We start from the raw sequence: 20,458 nt of genomic DNA on the forward strand, positions 1-20,458 counted from the left end.
CTCCAATCGTTGGGCTCCTGCTGTTTTTGCCCGGGTTCTGCCACCAACCCTGCCCATAAGACCTGGCATTTGCAAGCCAGGGCTTTGCTGCCAGGTGTTTTGCACATCATTAATGTTCCCCACTTGCAGCAAAGCCTGTTATGCCTGGCCTATGCACGTGGGATTCAGATTTTCAAGTCCAAGAGGTGCTGCTTGGCACAAAGCAAGCTTCCTGTTTCCTAAGCTGCTCACTGCTCCTGCTCTTCTTCCCCCTCAAATTTTTAAAGCCAGCTGTCTGCTCCAGTGCCCTTGCACTGTGTTTGGTGGGGGGTAGGCTTTATTCAGTAGGGATACTGGAAAGAGGAGGAGAGCCTAGCCTAAAAACCAAGCTTTTGAGATGTTGATCTAAACCACCATTATTTCCAAAAGCAAACCAGGTAATTGCACTGAGTCCTGGCTTACTTTCATGGCTGAAATGAACTTCAAGAGGAAGTATGTAGGGAATGCTACTGACACTTGGGTTGCACATTCTCTTGGCCAAGCCACATAAACCTTGGTGATGCTGCAGCCTTGTATTGCAGTCTTGCCATCTCTGCATTCTTTATATTTCAAGAGAAGCAAGTCCAGCACCTGACAGGTGAAAAATCAGTGTAAATTACAGCCTCTGTACAAAACACTGGCCCCATGCCAGTAGCAGCATGAACTCATCAGCTCTCTCAGGCTGCTTGGGGTGAGAAGGCTACAAACTCTTCAGCGGTTTGTTCTGCTTCTGGGGCACAGCTGTATTTAAGTGCACCTATTTTCAAAGGGGGCTGAATGTCGAGTGGCTTTGTATCTTCCCTTAAGTGCCTGCAAGGGAGTGGAGTGAGAACACAACTCCTGGCAGAGGAGCACATCTGGCCTTGGAGCTGGGCCCAGATATTTGAGAATGGTTAGCTTCCTCAGGAGGACACCCTGCAGCCTGTCACACCTCTGCCTTTGCTGCAAGCCAGAGAGATTCACGGCATGAGTGATGCACTGAGCTGACCATGGGAAGAAGAGGCACGGTCAAGACCCATGATAGTTCACACACAGGTACCTCAAATGCTCTTCTGGACCAGCCTTTTCTGTTTGCTGCAATAAGCTTTGAAAAAGAACACTCAGATGGCTTAGGTGATAACACTTGTGCTGGCGGGTTCCCTCTGATACAGCCAACATCCTAGCGTGCTCCAGCAAGGTGGAAATGGGGGACACTGGTGAGGACTTGCACTGGTCAGAACACTTCCAGGGGGTTTTATTTTCCATCTGTTTTCTCAAGCAAGGAAACAAACTTAAGAAGCTTTAAGAGACTTCAGCAGATAGTGAACCTGGGTGTTAACACTTTACAACTTCATTTTATTGTGTTACTAGTACCCTTTCCACAGTCCAGCTTTACCCACCTAAGCAGAGGAAGGTTTTTCCGTATCAGCAGATACTGCTGTAGACCTTTCTTGGGCAAGTTTTAGTAGTTCTCTTCCCCTCATAGTAACCCACAGCTTAATGTATACATTGATGCCAAGAATGGGACACTTCCAGAACTGAAACAACTCCTTTAGACCTCAAACTAGAGTATAAAAATGAGTTCTCAACACTTAGGAGCCAAGGATGTCTTGACCAATATATACGACATTCACTATAAAACCAAGGAAACAAGTGTAATCGTTACTAACAGTCTTGCACAGTTTTTCTGAATCATGCAAACAAGAACCAGCACATTTCATGCATTTTCAGTATATTCAGAACATCTGCCTCATACACCTGCCAACATTAATGTGGTAAATCCAGGAAAAATCTTTGTAAAGGCTGCTGTGGTGTAGGTTTTCCTCCCCCCCAGCTTTAACTTTCATACATCAACAAGATCCTTCACCTGATTTTTTTTTAGGAAGACTGAAGGGTGTTTGGTGGCTTTTTAAGTTGGTCTCAAGAGCTACAATGCCAGATCACCTGGCCTCAGCACTGGTTTAGCTGCTTCTGCTCTGTTAAACATGATCTCAGGTTAAAAATTGTGATGGGGAAAAGTTGTACAAAGGTGCAATGGCACATAAGCACCCTTTATTTTGTGCGTGTTTGTGTGCTTCTTCTGGAGCAGTATTTGTGAATAGTAATAGACTGTCAGACCCATACAGCTTTCTAAAGCCAGTCCTGCTCAAACTATGGGTACAATTTTCCCATTTAGAGCTTCTGCATAGTAAATGTTCTCTCCAGGAGCGCCAACAGACTGGTACTTTCACAGACACACAGCACTCCCTTGTAAACTGCCTACAGAGCTTAAGTAGTTACTGTTGGATGGTGGGGAAGGAACCAAAACATAAAGAGTGTTTATTCTGTCCTGGTTTTCAAGTTTATCTATCAGTGTTATTCAATGGGAGACAGTTGCATGTTTAAGTGAGATGTGGCTGTGCTTACTTCTCCCCTTCTGTAAAGTGTTTCCAGCTTTTTGTGCTGGAATGGGAGCACAAGAAGTGGGATCCTATGAGAAGTGAGTCTCAAGGAAGGAAATTGTCACAAAGCCGTGCCTTTCACTGGGCATTTTGTTTCTGCTCTCTCCATAGGGACATTTGTATCTGCTTTCACCGTGCTGTGCGGAGCCCGGACTGACCTCCCTGACAGGCACACTTGTTGTGTCTTCTGGCTGAACATCGCTGCTGCTCTGATTCAGGTCCTGACGGCGATTGTGATGGTTGGCTGGATTATGAGTATATTTTGGGGGATGGACATGGTCATTCTTGCAAGTAAGTACAGCGCACTTATTCCCAAACCCTGACTTCTCCCTTCCGTGGCCATGTTGCTGGGTTCAATCTAATGACCCTGCAAGCCATTGTGCTGCACTGTAGGGGAGAAGAGCCACAGGATGGACTTTGCAAGTCTGTAAGAAACAAAGTAGGCAGAGAAATCACTGGGAGGCACTTGGGATGGGCCCTGTGACACATCTAGAAGAGCCTCCCAATACACCACACGTGTTAGGATCTTCCTTTGCTCTTTATCAAATCAGGAAGGGGAAGTCACCTAGAACTCTGCTGTGTGGAGTGTCTTCTGCCTAGGACACATGAGTGCGAGGGCTTGAACGAGAAAGCCCATTCTCCCTCTTGGCTCCGGCTGCATCTCTTCTGTTAGAGACCTTCTGGTCAGGGTGGCTCTGCTCCCAGGGAAAACAAAGGGCCAGCTGTCCCCAGAAAAGCCCTGAGGACTCTCCTGGACCCTCCCTTTCCTCTCCAGAATACATTTCACCAAAGGCTTTTGTTTACATTTGACACCAAGTTCTTAGGCTGAGCAGGAGTGTTTAGCTACTCCTAGAAGGATTTCCCCTACACCTTTTAGGTACCCTCCAAAACAGGAATCTAGGGGAGGAAGAGAGGAAACCTATTTTAAACATAATTTAGGACACACACTATATATTATCTAGAATACGGGCTCTTTAATGTTATCGGCTAAAAACTTTCACTGGTGTAAAAGTTGTCTCTTACCTGTGTCATATCACCTCTATCATGTTGCAGACAGTTAAGGAGACAGCCTCATCTTATTCCTTCTATCAGTCATTTTTTCAATGGCTGAGGGGTAGAACTGGTGGGAATCATAAAACATTCCTCCATACTGTTGTGCTTTAAAAGCCACTTCATGCACAGTTGGTCCTTTGTAGTCATCTAAATATCCCATGAAGGAGAATATACAGGCATGTGGTGCTAGTACAGCCTGCACGAACCTCTGGAGCATGGGCATGTCACACAGAACATCATCAGAATGGCTGAGGGGTAGAACTGGTGGGAATCATAAAACATTCCTCCATACTGTTGTGCTTTAAAAGCCACTTCATGCACAGTTGGTCCTTTGTAGTCATCTAAATATCCCATGAAGGAGAATATACAGGCATGTGGTGCTAGTACAGCCTGCACGAACCTCTGGAGCATGGGCATGTCACACAGAACATCATCAGAATTTGTAATCCTGTGGTTATCATAGCTCACCTCTCACACAGCTAATTCTCTCAAATGTGTGATGGCTCTCTCTCGGTTCCATGGGGTGGTATGTCCTGTCTTAATACCAGTTGCTCTATCAGTGCCAGCATCTCTGGCCAGGGATCCCAATTGCTTGGCTTCTCTTTCATCCAAGTCATAGGTATCAGCCCCACTAGCAAAGCATCAGTGCAGCCAACAAAGAAGCAGCTCACACTTTCATTGCAGGTAAAATCCCTTCTGATGAGGTGCGGTTCCTTTAGAGCATTAGAGAGAAAGGTTGGACAAGCTTGTCATTGTCATCTGCTTGAGAGTGGCCTGCTTTTCTATCTGCTTGAGAAGGGCCTGCTCTGTTACCAGTTTTAGAAGAGTCTACTTCTTCGGTTAGTTCTTTTACCATTGCTTTTAAAATGGGGTCCTCTACTGCTAAACCTGTTCTTGTGGTTTCGGATGGCTGTTTCTTTGCTTTGCTCTCGGTCACAGGATTAACTTTAATTTTTGTTTGTTTGGATGAGTGGAAGTGTCCTTAGTTGTAAGAGCAGCAGCACCAATGGCAGCAACTTTGCCTATGGGGAAGTGGATTGTGACCACTCTACACATCCACAGCACATTATAAACATTCAGCAGAATCATCCCTACTGAAACAATTACATTTAGATCAAGAGCTGGGAGATTCAGCCTAAGAGAAAACAGAGAGGTAAAACTGACCCTGCCATTACGAACATAAACCCTTCTGTTCACATAAAAAGCCTTACTATACAGTGCCACTCTTTAGATCAGTATCAAAACTCCTGTTATCACTGTATATCTTACCACATAACAGATTATGGCTTTGGCTATAGTCTTGTTAATAAACTATTGTCCCGATTTGAGCCAGGACAGGTTTAAGCCAGAGCTCTAACTCTGAGGGAAAATCCTTAATTTGACAGTTGGTAAAATATAGAGCCTACATGTAATGTATGGTATGGAATAAGGGGTGAAATGTCCTGGTTTGAGACAGGATGAAGCCAATTTTCCTTTTACTGATTTTTTTTTTCTTCTTTTTTCTATTAGTGAAGTCTCTTTTAACTAGCAGCAAGTTTTCCAGCTGATAACACTGGAATGTTGTTCTGGTTTGAGGCAGGATTAAGCCACTTTTCCTTTTACTGATTATTTTTTTCCTTCTGTAAACTCTTTTAACTAGTAGCAAAGTGTTCCAGCTAGGAATGTTTAAAAATATTGGAATGTATGCTATTACCAGGACTTCGACGTCACGTCTTTGCCCTGCCAGCTCAGGCACTATGGGGAGATTTATGACCCCCCTCATAGGAGGCTGAATTAGACAAACAGAAGAACTGGCCAGAGATATTCCATTCCATATATCTATGTAAGCTCAGAGGAAGGTCAGAGATCACAGAAGACAACTTCCTTCCTGCTGCTTTTTACCTCCTCTTCCATACATGGCCAGCATCTGGGGAGGACTCTGTCCATCCATTACCGCCGACCCCCCTGGCTCAAGCTCCCCTGACCCACATAACTCTACACTCTGGCACCTGGGACAGTTTGCAGCTAAGGGAGTTGCTGGGGGTGGGGGGAGGCAACAGGGGTTTTGCACATTCCTGAGCACATTTGTGTATAATTGTATATATTTTCTTTTATCATTAGTGTTTAATTAAAGCTGTATAGTTTAGTTTTCAATCCAGAAAAGTCTCTCTTATTCTCTCTCTCCTTCCCCATTTTTGTTGCTGGTTCAGTTGTCGATCCTGAGTCTAACTGTAACAAATGTTTATGTTACTGCTGAGATGCCAAGGTCACTTTGCTTCATTTGTTGAATCTGCAGCCTCAGATGCTAAGGGAGCAGAAGAGTCATATTCAAGGAGCAATGGATGCAAACTGGAGCATAGGAGGTTCCATGTGAATATCAGGAAGAACTTCTTTACTGTGAGAGTGACAGAGCCCTGGAACAGGCTGCCCAGGGAGGCTGTGGAGTCTCCTTCTCTGGATACATTGAAACCTGCGTGGACACGTTCCTGTGTGATGTGCTCTGGCAGGGGGGTTGGACTAGATGAGCTTTCGAGGTCCCTTCCAACCCCCAGGACTCTGTGATCCTGTGATTCTGGTATCTGTAACCCTCCCATAGGAGGTGACTAGACAGAAAGCAAAATTGACCAAAGTATTCCATTACATATATCTACATAAGCTCCGTGTAAGGTCAGGGATCATGGAAGTCAAGCCCCTTCCTGCTTCTTCTTCCCTTCTCTTCCATCCATGGCCACGTCCAGGGTTTGGCACATTGCTGAACAGACTTGTATATAATTGTACATTTTATTTTATCATTAGTATTTTATTTTATCGTTAGTATTTAATTAAATCTGTCTAGTTTAGTTTTCAATCTGGAAAGTCACTCTCTCTTTATTCTCTCTCCTTCCCTGCCTGGGTGGGTGGGGGAGGGGATCAAGAGCATTATCATCACTGGTTTAATTGTCAATCCTGAGTCCTGCAAAACCCTATTGCCTCCTCCCACCCCCCAGCAACTCCCACGGCACCTCCTGAGCTGTGAGCAGTTCTGAAATGTCCCAGAGCTGCTGGAGAGAGCAGCAGAGCAGACAGGAGCTGAGGGTAGAGTTGTGAGGGTCAGGAATGCACAGGCCTAGGGATCAGTGGTGATGGAGAGATGGAGTCCTCCCTGGACACTGGCCATAGATGGAAGAGAAGGGAAGAAGAAGCAGAAAGGGGCTTGACTTCCATGATCTCTGACCTTACAATGAGTCTTACATGTATGTATATATACAGAATATCTCTGGCTGAATTTGCTGTCCATCTAGCCCACTTCTCCCTACAAGAGGGCTGCAGATACTACTCTTCTTGTCCCTTAGCATTTGAGGCTGCAGATTCAACAAGTAGAGCAAAGTGAACTTGCAGTCCCATCAGTAACATAAACATTCCAGTGTTATCAATCCAGTAGCTAGAAAACTTGCTGCTAGTTAAAAGAGAGCTCCCTGAAGGAGAAAAATATCAATAAAAGGAAAATTGTCTTAATCCTGGATCAAATCAGGATTGGGGCCCAGAACTGAACAAAATAATTGATGTTCAGCCTCACCAGTGCTGAGTACAAGGGGCTGAGCACTGCTCTAGTCCTGCTGGCCGCACTGTTCCTGATACAAGCCTTCTTGGCCTTCTTGGCCACCTGGGCATACCACTAGCCCCTATTCTGCCAGCTGTCAATCAGCATTCCCAGGTCCTTTTACTCTGGGCAACTTTCCAGCCACTCTTCCCTGAGTCTGTAGTGTAGTGTTGCATGGGCTTGTTGGGACACAGCTGCAGGACCTGACACTGAGCCTTATTTAACCTCATACAGTTGGCCTTGTCCTATCAATCCAGCCTGTCCAGATCCCCTTGCACAACCTTCCTGCCCTCAGGCAGATCAACACTCCCACCCAACTTGGTGTAATCTGCAAACTTAGTGAGGGTGCCTCAATCCCCTCATCCAGATCATCGACCCAAAGCTGCTCCCCATGCCTGGCTGGACCCCACCAATTTTGAAGGCAGAGGGTGGGTGAGCAGCATGTGGTGAGGATGCCAAGGACCCCAATCACAGCAACAGTATTTCATCCCAGTCTCTCTGGTGGCAGTAGAGAAGTGTTAGAGGAGTTAATGTGTCTTAAAAGGAAACAATGTTTCAAAATGCAAGAAATAAGACATTCCATTTAAAAACATTGCCACGAGACCATTCACTTTGTTTGAGTTTTGTTTGTGTGCAAGCAAATTATTTGAGGCACTGGTCAGAAATTTTACCCTGTTGCACCTTGAATCTGCATGCAGGTGGGAAATAGTTGAAATAACAAGGTGCTGCCCACCTCTAATCTTCCTTGTCTTGAAGTATCTATGTGTCCCTGCCAGGGTGTCATATGATCTTGATGGCCTGGAGGGGGTGGTTACTAAGCTGATGGGGACTAGCAGTGAGGAAGAGGGTGGGAAACAGCTGGAGGCTGAGGTGTCCACTCTGACTTTCCCTGAGGGATGAGTGCCCCACTCCCTGGATCAGGACAGAATCACAGATTTTTTTTGAGTTGGAAGGGACCTTAAAAATCATCAAGTTCCAACTCCCCTGCATAGGCAGGGACACCTTCCACTAGAACAGGCTGCTCAGACCTCCATCCAACCTGCCCTTGAACATCTCCAGGGATGGAGCTCCCCCAACATCTCTGGGCAGCCTGTTCACCACACTGAGGAATTTACACCTAATCTCTAACCTAAATTTCTCTTCTTTCAGCTTAAAACCATTACCCCTTGTCCTCTCACTGCAAGCCCCTGTAAAAAAACCCTGTCCAGCCCCCTTCAGGTACTGGAAGGCCACTATGAGGTCCCCTCGGAGCCTTCTCTTTTTCAAACTGAACAGCCCCAACTCCCTCAGCCTGTCTTCATAAGAGAGGTGCTCCAGCCCTCTGATCATTTTTGTTGCCTTCCTCTGGACACACTACAACAGGTCCATGTCCTTGTGTTAGGGGCTCCAGAGCTGGATGCAGCACTCCAGGTGGGGTCTTACCAGGGCAGAGCAGAGGGGCAGAATCACCTCTCTCCATCTGCTGGCCACACTTCTTTTGATACAGCCCAGGATGTAGTTGGCCTTCTGGGCTGCAATTGCACATGGGTGGCTCATGTCCAGCTTTTGATCCACTAGTACCCCTCAGGCCTTTTTCCACAGGGCTGCTCTCAAGTGTGACCTCCCCTAGTCTGTATTTATATCTTGGGTTACCTCAGCCCAGGTACCGGACCCTGCACTTGGCCTTGTTGAATCTCATGACGTTCACCTGGGTCCACTTCTCTAGCTTGTCCAGGTCCCTCTGGATGGCATCCTGTCCCTTTGGCATATCGACCGCAACACCCAGCTTGGTGTCACCAGCAAACCTGCTGAGGGTGCTCTCAGTGCCACTGTCAATATCATTAATTAAGATATTAAACAGCACTGGGCCCAGCACTGACCCCTGAGGGACACCACTTGTCACTGTTTTCTATCTGGACCTGCCTGTCTGAGCTGGTAGAGAGCTGGGTGGGAGTTAGGGAGGCTTATTAGAGTTTTTTCGTCTTCTAGTGCTGATTCTCAGCCTTTGAAAGGGAGAGCCTGCTCAGAGGGGAGAGCTTTGGGGGTAATGTCATACTATCTTTAATGAGGGGAAAAGGAGAAGAATTATGGGCCAAACAGGTACACTTCAGTTCCTGGAAAAAAGTAGTCAAATAAGTGACTTTCATTCATTTAGAAAATAAAAATAAAAATCAGCCTGGATTTCTCCAGAGAAAGCTGTGTCAGGCTGTCTTTATTCCCATCTGTGTCAGAGGGATTAATTTTGTGAGCAGTGGCAGTTGGCCATCCCTCCTGACTTCTAACATGGTCTCACACAGCATTTCTACCAGCAAGGCAGGGAGATGTGGCTGGAGTGAAGATGTACTCAAGAACTGTTCTCTAAATGCATTTTACTGAAGTGAAAAGATTAAAGGAGAAAGGTCCCCGCTGAATCCAACTCTGCTCATTATTTTCATTCATGACTTGATGGACTGGCAAAGGGGGTTTACCAGCCCTGCACAGTCAGTTGCTGCAAGGATGGCTGGCACAGAGAGGGCAGTGGCTGGATTCAAGCAAATGAAATAAATGATCTGAAAAACATAAATGCTACTCAGTAGAGACAAGTCCAAGACACTAATGAAGGATTAATCAACCACGTAAGTACACTCTAGAGAACAACTTGTTTTTCAGAGGAGGATGTGGTTACTTGCAGTGAGTCATGAGCTGCACAGGAGGACATGCTCTGGAGGGAACAAACACTGCCCAGGCAAGTAGGAGCAGAGTCTGTGGGACATTAATTGGTTCCCTCACCTTTCTCAGTAGATGCAGAGCTGTGGTGAGGCTTGTGGCCATCTAAGGAGGCTGCACTTCACTTGGACAAGCTGGAGAGAGTCCAGAGGGGCATGAGGCAGCAGATAATGAAGAGATTCAGTGGGCTGGTAAACGTGAGAGAGCAGCAGTTCAGCCAAAGACAGATCTAAACAGCAGGAAAGGTCTGTATGGAAATTAGGACATTGTCCCTCCAGTAAGGTAAAAATGTTTAAGAGGTAGCATGGCAGGATCTACCCTCTCTGTCACTGGAGGACCTCAAGAGTGGGTAGATCCATGTCTGTCAGGATCAAGGTAGGACAAAGGAAGAGACCGACTGACCTCAGGGGTCCCGTCCAGCTCCCATCTCCTGTAGAGTGGCCTTTAGTGTGATATTCAGTATCATGGAATGGTTTGGGTTGGAACCTAAAAGATCATCTAGTTCCAACCCCCCTACATGGGCAGGGACACCTCCCACTAGACCGTGTTACTCCAAGCCCCATCCAGCCTGGCCTTGAGCACGTAAGGGATGGGGCATCTACAGCTTCCCTGGGCAATCTGTTTCAGTGTCTCACCACCCTCACAGGAAAAAAATTTTTTCCTAATAAAGCTAAATCTACCCTCTATCCCAGAAAGAATGTTAATTAGGTGCAGTTTCCTTTTGGCAGCACAATGGTATGGGAAATTTTCTCTGCTAATTTAAATGAATTGCCAAATGGTCCCATTAATTGCTACAGATATCTTCTTCAAACAAGCATGTGGCTTTTGGAATGGTCCTTCATTTTACCTGCTGTCTCAAGGCAAAGGTAGATTAAAATAAAGCATTAATTATTTTGGAAAAAAAAAAAAAGTAAAATCTGGATTTTTATCCTTGCTGCTGCAAATATCCAGCTGCCCTTGGTGGCAGCGCTGCCACACCGTGCTGTCCTCAAAGCCCTAGGCAGGGCTGCAGGGACAAGGCACAGAGCCAAGGCCAAACAGAACTGGCCAAGGCTAACCAGAAAATGAGCCTCCTAAGGCTTTCTGGGCAAGGTTCCCTCTGCTACAGGCACAGCTTGTCCCAAGCCCATGCAGCACACATCTTCATTAGCTGCATCATGCAGAACGAAGGCAGAGGAATGGCCTTTCCAGGAACTCCCTAGTTGCTCAGAGCTCCTTATATGAACAATTTCTTGACAGACACAGCACAGAAATCAATAGAGTAATATCACACTTAAGGTGTCACAGGGACAGAAATCAGGGACTCTTTGTCCAGGTCTTTTTTTGCCTCTAATAAACACAGCGAAGAAGTCAAACCTGGTTTCTGAAGGAAGCCCTCACTCAGGTTCTGGCCTCCAAACAGAATCATAGAATTCTTCTGGTTGGAAAAGACCTTTAAGATCATGGAGTCCAACCATAACCTAACTCTACCAGCCATTAATCTAACTCTACCAAGTCCAGTGCTTAAACCATGTTCTTAAGCAACACATCTTTTAAACACCTCTAAGAATGGTGATTCAACCACCTCCCTGGGAAGCTTATTCCAGTGTTTAATTACTCTTTCAGTGAAGAAGTTTCTCATATTTAACCTAAACCTCCCCTGGTGCAACTTGAGACCATTTCCTCTTGTCCTGTTGCTTGTTACAAGGGGGAAGAGACCAACTCCCACCTTGATACAACCTCCTTTCAAATCGTTGTAGAGAGTGATAAGGTTTCCCCTCAGCCTCCTTTTCTCCAGGCAGAATAAACATATTCTGCGCAGATGCTCCTCATAAGGCTTTTTCTCCAGACCCTTCACCAGCTTCATTGCCCTTTTCTGGAGACACTTTAGCACCTCAGTGTCCTTCTTGTAGTGAGGGACCTAGAACTGAACACAAGTGTTCGAGGTGCAGCCTCACCACTGCCAGGTACAGGGGACAATCACTTCCATACTCCTGCTGGACATATTATTTCTGATGCAGAGAAGGATGTTGTTGGACTTCTGAGCCACCTGGGCACACTGCTGGCTCATATTCAGCCAGCTGTCAATCAGCACCCCCTGGTCCTTTTCTGACAGGAGTTAACAACTGGTGTGGCTGTACCTATGAATGAGCAAAGGTACCATTGCTTGTGGTTTCACTCTTGCTGCAGCCCCTCCTTCTGCAGTGGGCTGACGAATCTCAGAAATGGATTGCCAGCCAGCAGTAACCATGCTGTCCACTTGTCACTCCTTTGCTAATTACAGCACTCAGACGTTGCCAGAAGCAGCAGCAGATGATTGTATGGTTACTGTCCTCTTGGGCTTTGAGGGGCTTTGGAAGGCATCACTGACCCTTTCGCCTCTGCAGGGCCTCTGATAGAGCAGTTACTGCCACTAACCTAGGAAGGAAAGGGAGCAGAAATGGCTTGAGAGACTCAGAAGAAAACAACATCCTAAAACAGCTAGTAAGCCTTCATGAGGTGAAGGAAATTTTGAGGATAAATTGCCTCCTCAGACCTGTTAGGTTTTTTAAAATCTAAAAAGAGCACTCCTCCAGACTATGCCTGAGGAAAGTAGTTAAAATACCCTTTTCTGCAGTTTCTTGCTGCAATAGAGTAAGTCCTTAAAATGTTGTAGGAATGTTAAATCCCATCAAGGTTTGCAGGGCCCAGCCAGACTGAGGCATGCCATGGTTATGAGTTATCCATGGGTACAAGCAAACTCAGCAGCAAAACAGCAAAAAGCTGCCAGGTGTGGTTTTCCCAGCTCTTGGACCATGGACCATCTGGTATGCCATGACGTGTTGTTGACATCTTTCTTCAGCAGCTCCCCTTTGGTCAAACCCATGTAATAAGCAATGTCACTGAGCAGAGCATTTGTAGGAGCACAGCTCAGAGATATTAGTCCGTCCAGCCTGTCCTGCTCGGGGCTGGTGAGCTGGAAAGCAGATGAGAATTCATCCATTCATCCAATCTTTAAACATTAACACATTTGCTCTTCAAATTCAAAGATTTTAATTAATGTTGAGCCCTGGTATGAATGTCTGGTGGTAGAGCAGCTGTTCTATGTTTACTCCACAGTCTCAATTTATTCCTTCTTTTCTGGTTTTCCATGTGCTTCAGATATATCACCTACAGTTATATTTCTCCCTTTCTCTTTCTTTCATGTTCCTTTGCCTCCTTTTGTTCACCATCAAAGTTTCACAAGGTAAGTTTGTTTCTGTTCTTCCTCCTCCTCTTCACACCTCGTGGCTGCTCCCCAGGGAGAGCAGAGAGCTCTCAGCCAGGACTAGCCATTTGGGATTTGCTTCGACTGGCGCTGCTTACTCCTAGCCCAAGTCAGCTGTGTGCCTGTACATGTGTGTGTCCACCTGTCTCTGTATCCATTCTATGGCTGTAAAGCCCCAGGGACATGTTTTCCACCCCAAGGAGGCCCTCAGAGCAGGGCAAGGACTGATTCCAGCCTCAAGAGCATTCTGAGGACACCCACGGCATGAACCCAGTCCCAGTAGGACAGCCTGGGCACAGACTGGTTTCTTTTTGCCTGAATCTTACTTGCAGTGGTTTACATAAGAAGTGCATTTTCAAGCAAACTAGATTAAATCAGTGACATTGTGTGCAGATACTCAGACCAGCTTAACCTTGATCCCAGAGCTGTCTGCTTTACAGAACTACACCTTAACTTTATTGCAGGCATACTAACACAAAGCTGCTTCATACAGAATTGCTATTACTGTGCAAGACCATTTTCATATATAAAATATTTAATAAGTTATGTCTGAAGTATTTTAATAAATAAGTTTAGCATAGGACAGGTCATCCTTTGGCTTGCTTTGGTTGTATAAAAAGAGATACAAGGCTCGGCCACTGTAACTGGCTTCCAGACAGCTTCAAAACTGATAGCAGGACTGAAAGTATTTCTATCACACCTTTATCAAAAGCACAGCTATGCAGGCAAGTTACTGTGAGCATAACCAACTTGCTTGCTTTAGCTAAGGATTTATGACATTCCCCAACTCTCTAGTCAATGTGCTTTAGTTATGTTTTTTTTAATGTGTACCCTAAAAAAAATGAAGCAATGCTGTAGGCAAGTCCATGTGGGTTTCCAACCGGCTCATCTTGCCTTCATATCTGACTCACTTAGAACATAAATGCATGAGAAAACATCTCTCCCTCCCTAGGAAAAGTTGTTTGAAAGAAGTGAAGGTCTTTCTGTTCAGCTGCATACAATCAGCAGCAATTTGATGCAGGATAATACATGCTGATCAATGTCATTAATCTCCTGTTCCATTCCTTGTGCTCATTTATTAAGCAGAAGATCCAGACTTACCAAGGCTTGATGACTGCATGGGTTTTTCCAAAGTACAGCAAAGTTCATTTGTTGGGGCCAGTTCAGCAAAAACTCTCTTAAAAATGGGGGTTATGGAATGTACTGGTATTTTGTCTTCAGCTTTTTTAAAGGATGTGCAAAAAACCTGGTGTAAGGGTTGGAAATAAATATTAAAAAGCATAAATTGAAAAGTGTTTGAAGAGTTAAGCAATCTTTTGAGCTGACATTTCAGACTGATTTGAAATTCAAAATATAAAAATAGCCGACTACTTACATAATTTAAACAAAGCAAAAAAGCCCTCCAGATTTTTAAGAAGTTTCTAGTTTAAAGATCGTCACTATTGCAGACAGTGCAGGTAAAGACAGTCTGTTTGCTGCTTTTAAAAATAGATCTTTTGTATTGATACTATTGTAAAAAGAAAGCAGTTAAAGCTTCTGGTGCAGTCATTGCAACCATCTAGGAAAGTGTTAAAAAACCCAATATTGTTCCTGTTATGCTGGGCCAGCACAAGAAATCACCTATTGCCCTGACCCCTGGCTGAAGGAGCTAACCCCTGTGGGATCAGAAGCTTCCCTTCAACCACTATGTGCCAGACAGCAAATTGAGTGGGTCCTCTCTTTACCGGGCAGCTGTGATGAGCAGCAGGACAGGCTGCTTTAGCCCTTGAGCCCTTGATCCATATGGCTGCTAGGCAGTGGGGACCTGGTGTTCCCGAGGGCCAAGCATGAGCCAATAGAGACCCTGCCTGAGGGTTTTGCCACCTTGTTTGGGAGGTGCATTATACCTCATGGCAAGGGGAAGAGGAGGAGTGGTGGAAGAGGAGGCATCTGGACAGTTTCCCCGTACAATTGGTTTTGCTGCTGGGAATATTTATATTCCCCAGTGCCACCAGATGGCTGCTGTGCCCTGAGATTCTGAGACCTGTAATTCTGCTGGGCTGGAGTAAAGCAAGTGCAGAACAAGGCAGTGAGACTATAAGTAAAGGGCCCACAAAGGCATCCCAAGGTCTGTGTTTGAACTTTGACTATGTGATTAAAGGAGTCCCTCTTCTCCTCCAAGACATGTTTGTTCATCTCTGGAAACCACAACACAAATTGGTTACTGCTGGAGAGCTCTGTTAGCAAAAGCCAGCATAGGAACTAGAACATGGATAGAGGAAACCAGCCTTCTCCTACCTGGCAGTCCTCTGGAAGGACAATGTACAGACAGATTGCAAGAAGGGATGTGAGTGTGTTAAATGCAAGGCCAGCAAGCTGCCAGATCAGTGCTTGCGAACAGCGACGTCTCTGGAGCAGTATGTAACGGCAGACATTTCCCCTACACTGCAGGAAAACATGCTCTGATACAGACTAAGTTAGGCAGAAAAGACAGCATTTCCATAAAAGTTTTAGGTTATTGGGCTGTGCTAGAACTGGTGGCTACCGGTGCCTACTGTGCCTTTATAAACTTTTAATGCAGATGTGTCTGTGCCCACACCAGGGCCAGCAGCCACCACCACAGCAGGGCTGGTCACTGGCAGCTGTGTCCCCATGCCCAGGAAGGTGGCTGCAGCCTGAGGTTGAATGGGCAGGAGTTGGCTGGAGCAAGGCAGGGCTGCTTGCAGCTCTGAGCCTGCCCTGGGCAGCCCCAGTTCTCCCACATGATTTGCTGCTCCTGGTAAATCAGGCTCATGCCTTGTTTGAGCCCCATTGAGGTTCCTTGACAGGAATTAACACTAATCATATTCCCCTCCACTCCCTCCTCACAGGCTACAAGGAACAGGGGATCCCACAACAGCTGTAGTGGCTGGGACAAGTATGGTCAGAGAAACACAGCAAGAGATTTCCTTTGGCCACTGTGGGCCACGGACCTTCTCACTACCCTTTGTCTTTCTTCTTCTTCTTTTTGTTTTGTTTCCTTCTGTTTGAACCCGGTTCACCTGCCTGTCCAGTGGAGCGGAGGTGTAGAGCAGCTGACGGAGACTTGCACTGATCCCATTGAGCAGTGGAGATGGGGCAAGGATGGTGCCCAGGGTTAGGACTGGCCCTGGCCAGCACGAGGAGGAGGGTGCCAGGAGGTGACAGCGCTGGCGAAGGTGGCACCTGGGCAGGCAGCTGAGCTGGGGGAATGGGAGATGCTTCTTTCCCTCTCCACTCAGGGGGAAGCAACTGAAGATGTTTTGCCTCCTTTTTACGCTCACTGTTAAAGAAAGCCGGCTTTGAACATCAAATGCCAAGGAGCTACTAATAGATGTATGTACAGTATGTAAAAGCAAACCAGTGGTACTTTTCCCCCGCACCCTGAGAGTCCCTCCTTGACTGCTTTGCAGTAGCAGAGGGCTCAGCCCATCCTCCTCTGCTGTCTATGTATATATGACTCTCAATGAAGCTCTATCCTTGCAGATGTCTTGAGAAATGTGCTTGCTGTAAATTGTATTGTACTGCTGAAATGTCTGGGGCCATCCCCTGCTTCCACTTGCTGGCACCATGTAAAGACCAGACCTTTATTCAGCAAGGGACTGGTGCCCTGCAGCACCTTGCCTCTACAGTGGTGGGCACAGCCACATGCTGCCAAAATCTTCCAGTGTACAACAATACTGGGGGAGCCAAAAAAAAATAAATAAATTGAGGCTTTTCCTCCCCTCCCCTTGAAGGGCCTTGGCAGAAGCATCTCTGTACTTTGGAAATGGATCCTGTGTGCTCTTGGCTGAAGCAACATCCCTGGTCTGCTTCCCCTGGGGTAAGTGCGCAAAGCTCAAGGATGATGACCTGGTGCTAACCAGGTGCTCAGTAGCAGTTGTGGTTGACAAGCCCATGGCCAAACGGGGCAAGGCAGCCAGGCAGAGTGATTTCTCTGATCCTGTATGGTGTTCCAGCAGGGTGAGAGGAGCTCAGCTGTGGAGACCTGGTGGCAGCAGCTGCTGCTTTTCCACACCAAAAAGGTGATGGGAGGAGCCCTGCATAAAAAGGTCCAAACCAGGCTACTGCTCTTGCCCAGAGAGGGTCCTCTCAGTGAGAGGAGCTTTGCACAAACCCGCTGCCGATACTGGGACCTGCTTAAAGGTGATGGAGCTGAGATTCACTTCCAGCCTGTTGCTCCTGCAGAGGTACCTTGTGGGCAAGAGTACAGCAGCAAATCCAGCTGCCCTACAAGCTCCTACCCTCTCCAAGCATGGAAGTTTGCTTTTAAGGCACATTTTCCTTTTCCATGCAGAGCAGATCCTGTTAGTTAAAATTTATTTTATCTAATCCTGTTGCAAAGAGAGCTGAGAAGTCAAAGAACAGCAAGCACCCCTGGGCATGTGTGTCTCCTTACCTGACCATCTGTAGATGTGCTGACCCAGCTTCAAAAACACCCAATTGTGTCCTGTGTTTAACCCTTATAGGCATCATAGGGGTATGATGAGGGTGAAGGGGAGCCCTGAGCCAGGCACGGTGTCTGTGGTTGATTATCCCAGGGACCTAGTGGGGTAGGAAGTCCCTTCAGTGTTCACACCAGTAGGAAACATAGTTTGGCCTCCCCATAGTCCCAGATGCTCTCCTCATGGCTGGACACCCTCTGGCTTTAGTGCACAACTTTTCTTCCTGGAAAATGTCATACTTGCACAATGCCCTCACTTTGCTGTGAGCCTGTGGAAAGCTTCTGCCAGGTCATTAATTCCTTCAGTGCTAATGATAAAGCACAGTCCTCAGTCCCAGCTAACCTATCGTGGAACAGGACCTGTCCAAACCACACACATTAAGCCAGTGCAGGCAGCATAGCAGATGGTAAACTTTTTTCACCCCACCCTTTGACAACAGTGCACTATGAAAAGCTTTGGGCTGCCAGAACAGGAGAAGAGGTCAAAGTCAGGAGCCTTGGGAGCACCAGTGAGATGGGAGGTTGCTGGCTTGAGTGCTTCCCCTGATCTGTGCAGCCTTAATCAGATGGGCAAATGGAACCCATATAGTAAGAATGCAAATTTGTAACACAAACAACTCATCATATATATTACGAAACCAGACTTCAGCTGGGGTGGTGTATTTTGTAGACATTCCCTTTGTGCATGTGCAAGTACTACCTGGTGTTTGAGCATGGTGTGCATGTGCCAACACACTCAGCTAAACCCCTGCGAAGCTGCACGAGCCCCACTGAGCACATGCTCTACAGTGCCTATCATCTTTAGGAGATGTATGTTTAAACTGGCTTCTTGGTTAGCAAGAGGAGAGGAAGCAAACCAATATGAATTTGCAAAAGACCTTTCAGATTACGTTTAAAGCAGTATTTCACAGATTCTGGACAATTATTAGCAGTAATTCCCAGTATCTTTAGATGAGGCATCACTACCCCTGTTGTACAGCTGAGAAAGAGTGAGATGCAGTAGGTTAAATTACCCAACTTTTCTTGCCCCCTTAACAGTGGCTCACACTGCTATGCTACTGCTATGCTGGCTTCTGGGCAGCCAGAAACAGGTATTTAGCAACTACCCTGTAACCCAGTGGCAGTGATGTGCTCAGCTTTTTTGGGCTGCTCCTCAGAATGCAAAGATCCATAACATGGTGCAGATGGGAAAGCTGCTCATTTGTAATTTTAGAGGAAGACAGATGAAAGCCATCAACTTTTAGAGGTATGTAAGCCACACAACACAGGCAGCAGTGAAGTGGGCTTCTTTGGAAGACATGCACCCGGTGGTGCTTTGTGTTAACCCAAGTGCTCAAGAGGAAAAGTGGTGCAGTAATCCTGCCACAGAGCTGCACTGCAGCGAGGTGTGGTTACCTCTCTGTACCAGGCTTACAAGACAGCAGCACTTTGAAAAAAATCAACTAGTAGGTCAGTGGTGTAAAGATGAAACCCAAAAGAAATATGACAACTATGTTAAAGCCAAGGGATGAGTTCCTCAAGATTACCATTGCCACATCAATCACCCAAAGGATTTCTGCTCCTGCAGTTAAACAATTCGAACTGTCTTTGACCATTTCTACCAAAAGGACCAGTTAAGAGGGTGGCTGCTCAATGACCTGTCCTGCAGCATCTGCATCTCTGGCTTGCAGGACTGTATGGATGCTATAGAAGTGAATTTCAGCACTTACTGTGAGACAGAGAAACTCTGCTCCTTCATTTCCCACCTGGGAAGATAAGGAGTAAATAGGATCCTAACCAGGAGCAAACAGGGAATCAGTAGCACAGCTGGAAAACACCTTCACAAGCTACTGCTATGATCCATGGGAACTCTTTTTTTCTGGTTTATAATTAGTCATCAAGCCACCCAAACAATTTGCTAGAACAGCTACATGAAGCGTGATGACCAAGAGCAATGGTTACCCCCCACATTTGCCAAAACAAAACAGCCAATTCAAGTGCAAACTGCTGTGGCCATAGGATGGATGTGAAGGAGCCTTAACAGAGGCTGATAGGTTTTATTAGGCTATCTGGTAGAGCCGTCGAAAAGAAATCTGGCAGTCTTTGAGTGAAGAAGCTCTGAAACAGGAGCAGCCAAGTGTGGCTTTAAAAGATCTTGTTCTGGTGCATGTGAAGATGCATTCACTTTTAGAAGATGCATTTAAGCTTTTTGTGGACAGACAGTGCAGGAAGTCTTAGTTTGGGGAGGGTTAAACAAGCTGACATTTTCACTTGGCATTAAACCACCAAAAGCCATGTCTCCTGTTGCATCAGATGCCAGATTGGCAGCAGATGCCCCATCCCAGACACCCAGCACCTGTACAAAAGGTCCTCTGGAAACAAAAAGTGGTAGAAATATCATGGCCAGGGTTTTGCTGGCTTTTCTGACCACATTTAGTGCTGTCTGTCCCTGTGCTCTTGTGAGAATGGGAGAACTCGATTAGCTGAGTAAGACCTTGTATGGAAGTGCTGCCTTCCCTGGGACTGTCATGGGTCTCCAAGAGCATCACTTCAGTTACATCTGTGTGCTGGCTACAGTTATTTCAGGAGGGAGTTTGACACCGGCAGCACTGTGCAGGAGAGGTGCAGGTCTTATAATTTACTTTCAGGCTTTGGTCTATACATTTTTTTCTTATTTTTGACCTGTCAAATTGGTGAAGCCAAGAAAACAGTCAATGCACTACTCTGGAGACTCCAAATTCCATCCAAAGGAACAAATAAGGACTGTGAACAGCAGCATACTCTTGGGCAATGGGGAGTCCTGAGGCTGGTTTCAAAGTTCATCATGGCAGGGAGATGGGGGTACAATGAGCTTGGAGGCTAAGCCACAGGGCAGGGCTGGGGAAACCAGAGAGGACAGATGAGATTTCAAGCCCTAGTGGTTACAAGGGGGTCTGCTCAGTCCTGTATTTAATACCATACACACACACACTCTCTGACTTGTATTTCGTCCTCTCATACGAGACCAGAGCTTTGTGCCAGGGACAGACCAAACAGAGTCCATCACCTCAAGGGGCTCCTAGGGAAGCCATGGTGGG

General features: G+C 46.3%; 1 protein-coding gene across 1 annotated transcript; it reads left to right on the top strand.

Moving 5' to 3' along the window:
• Nucleotides 1–1,201: 1,201 nt before the first annotated feature.
• Nucleotides 1,202–15,947, top strand: LOC104386248 (chromosome unknown open reading frame, human C1orf95). The gene is made up of 4 exons (XM_009994821.1): nucleotides 1,202–1,214; nucleotides 2,550–2,729; nucleotides 12,932–12,940; nucleotides 15,811–15,947. Exons 1-4 carry the CDS (start codon nucleotides 1,202–1,204, stop codon nucleotides 15,843–15,845), a joined length of 237 nt encoding a protein of 78 aa, XP_009993123.1. The 3' UTR covers nucleotides 15,846–15,947.
• The last annotated feature ends 4,511 nt before the right edge of the window (nucleotides 15,948–20,458 follow it).

The sequence above is a fragment of the Chaetura pelagica genome, unplaced genomic scaffold (genome assembly GCF_000747805.2).
Source record: "Chaetura pelagica isolate M959 unplaced genomic scaffold, ChaPel_1.0 scaffold2, whole genome shotgun sequence".
In the NCBI taxonomy this organism is placed as follows: Eukaryota; Metazoa; Chordata; class Aves; order Apodiformes; family Apodidae; genus Chaetura; species Chaetura pelagica.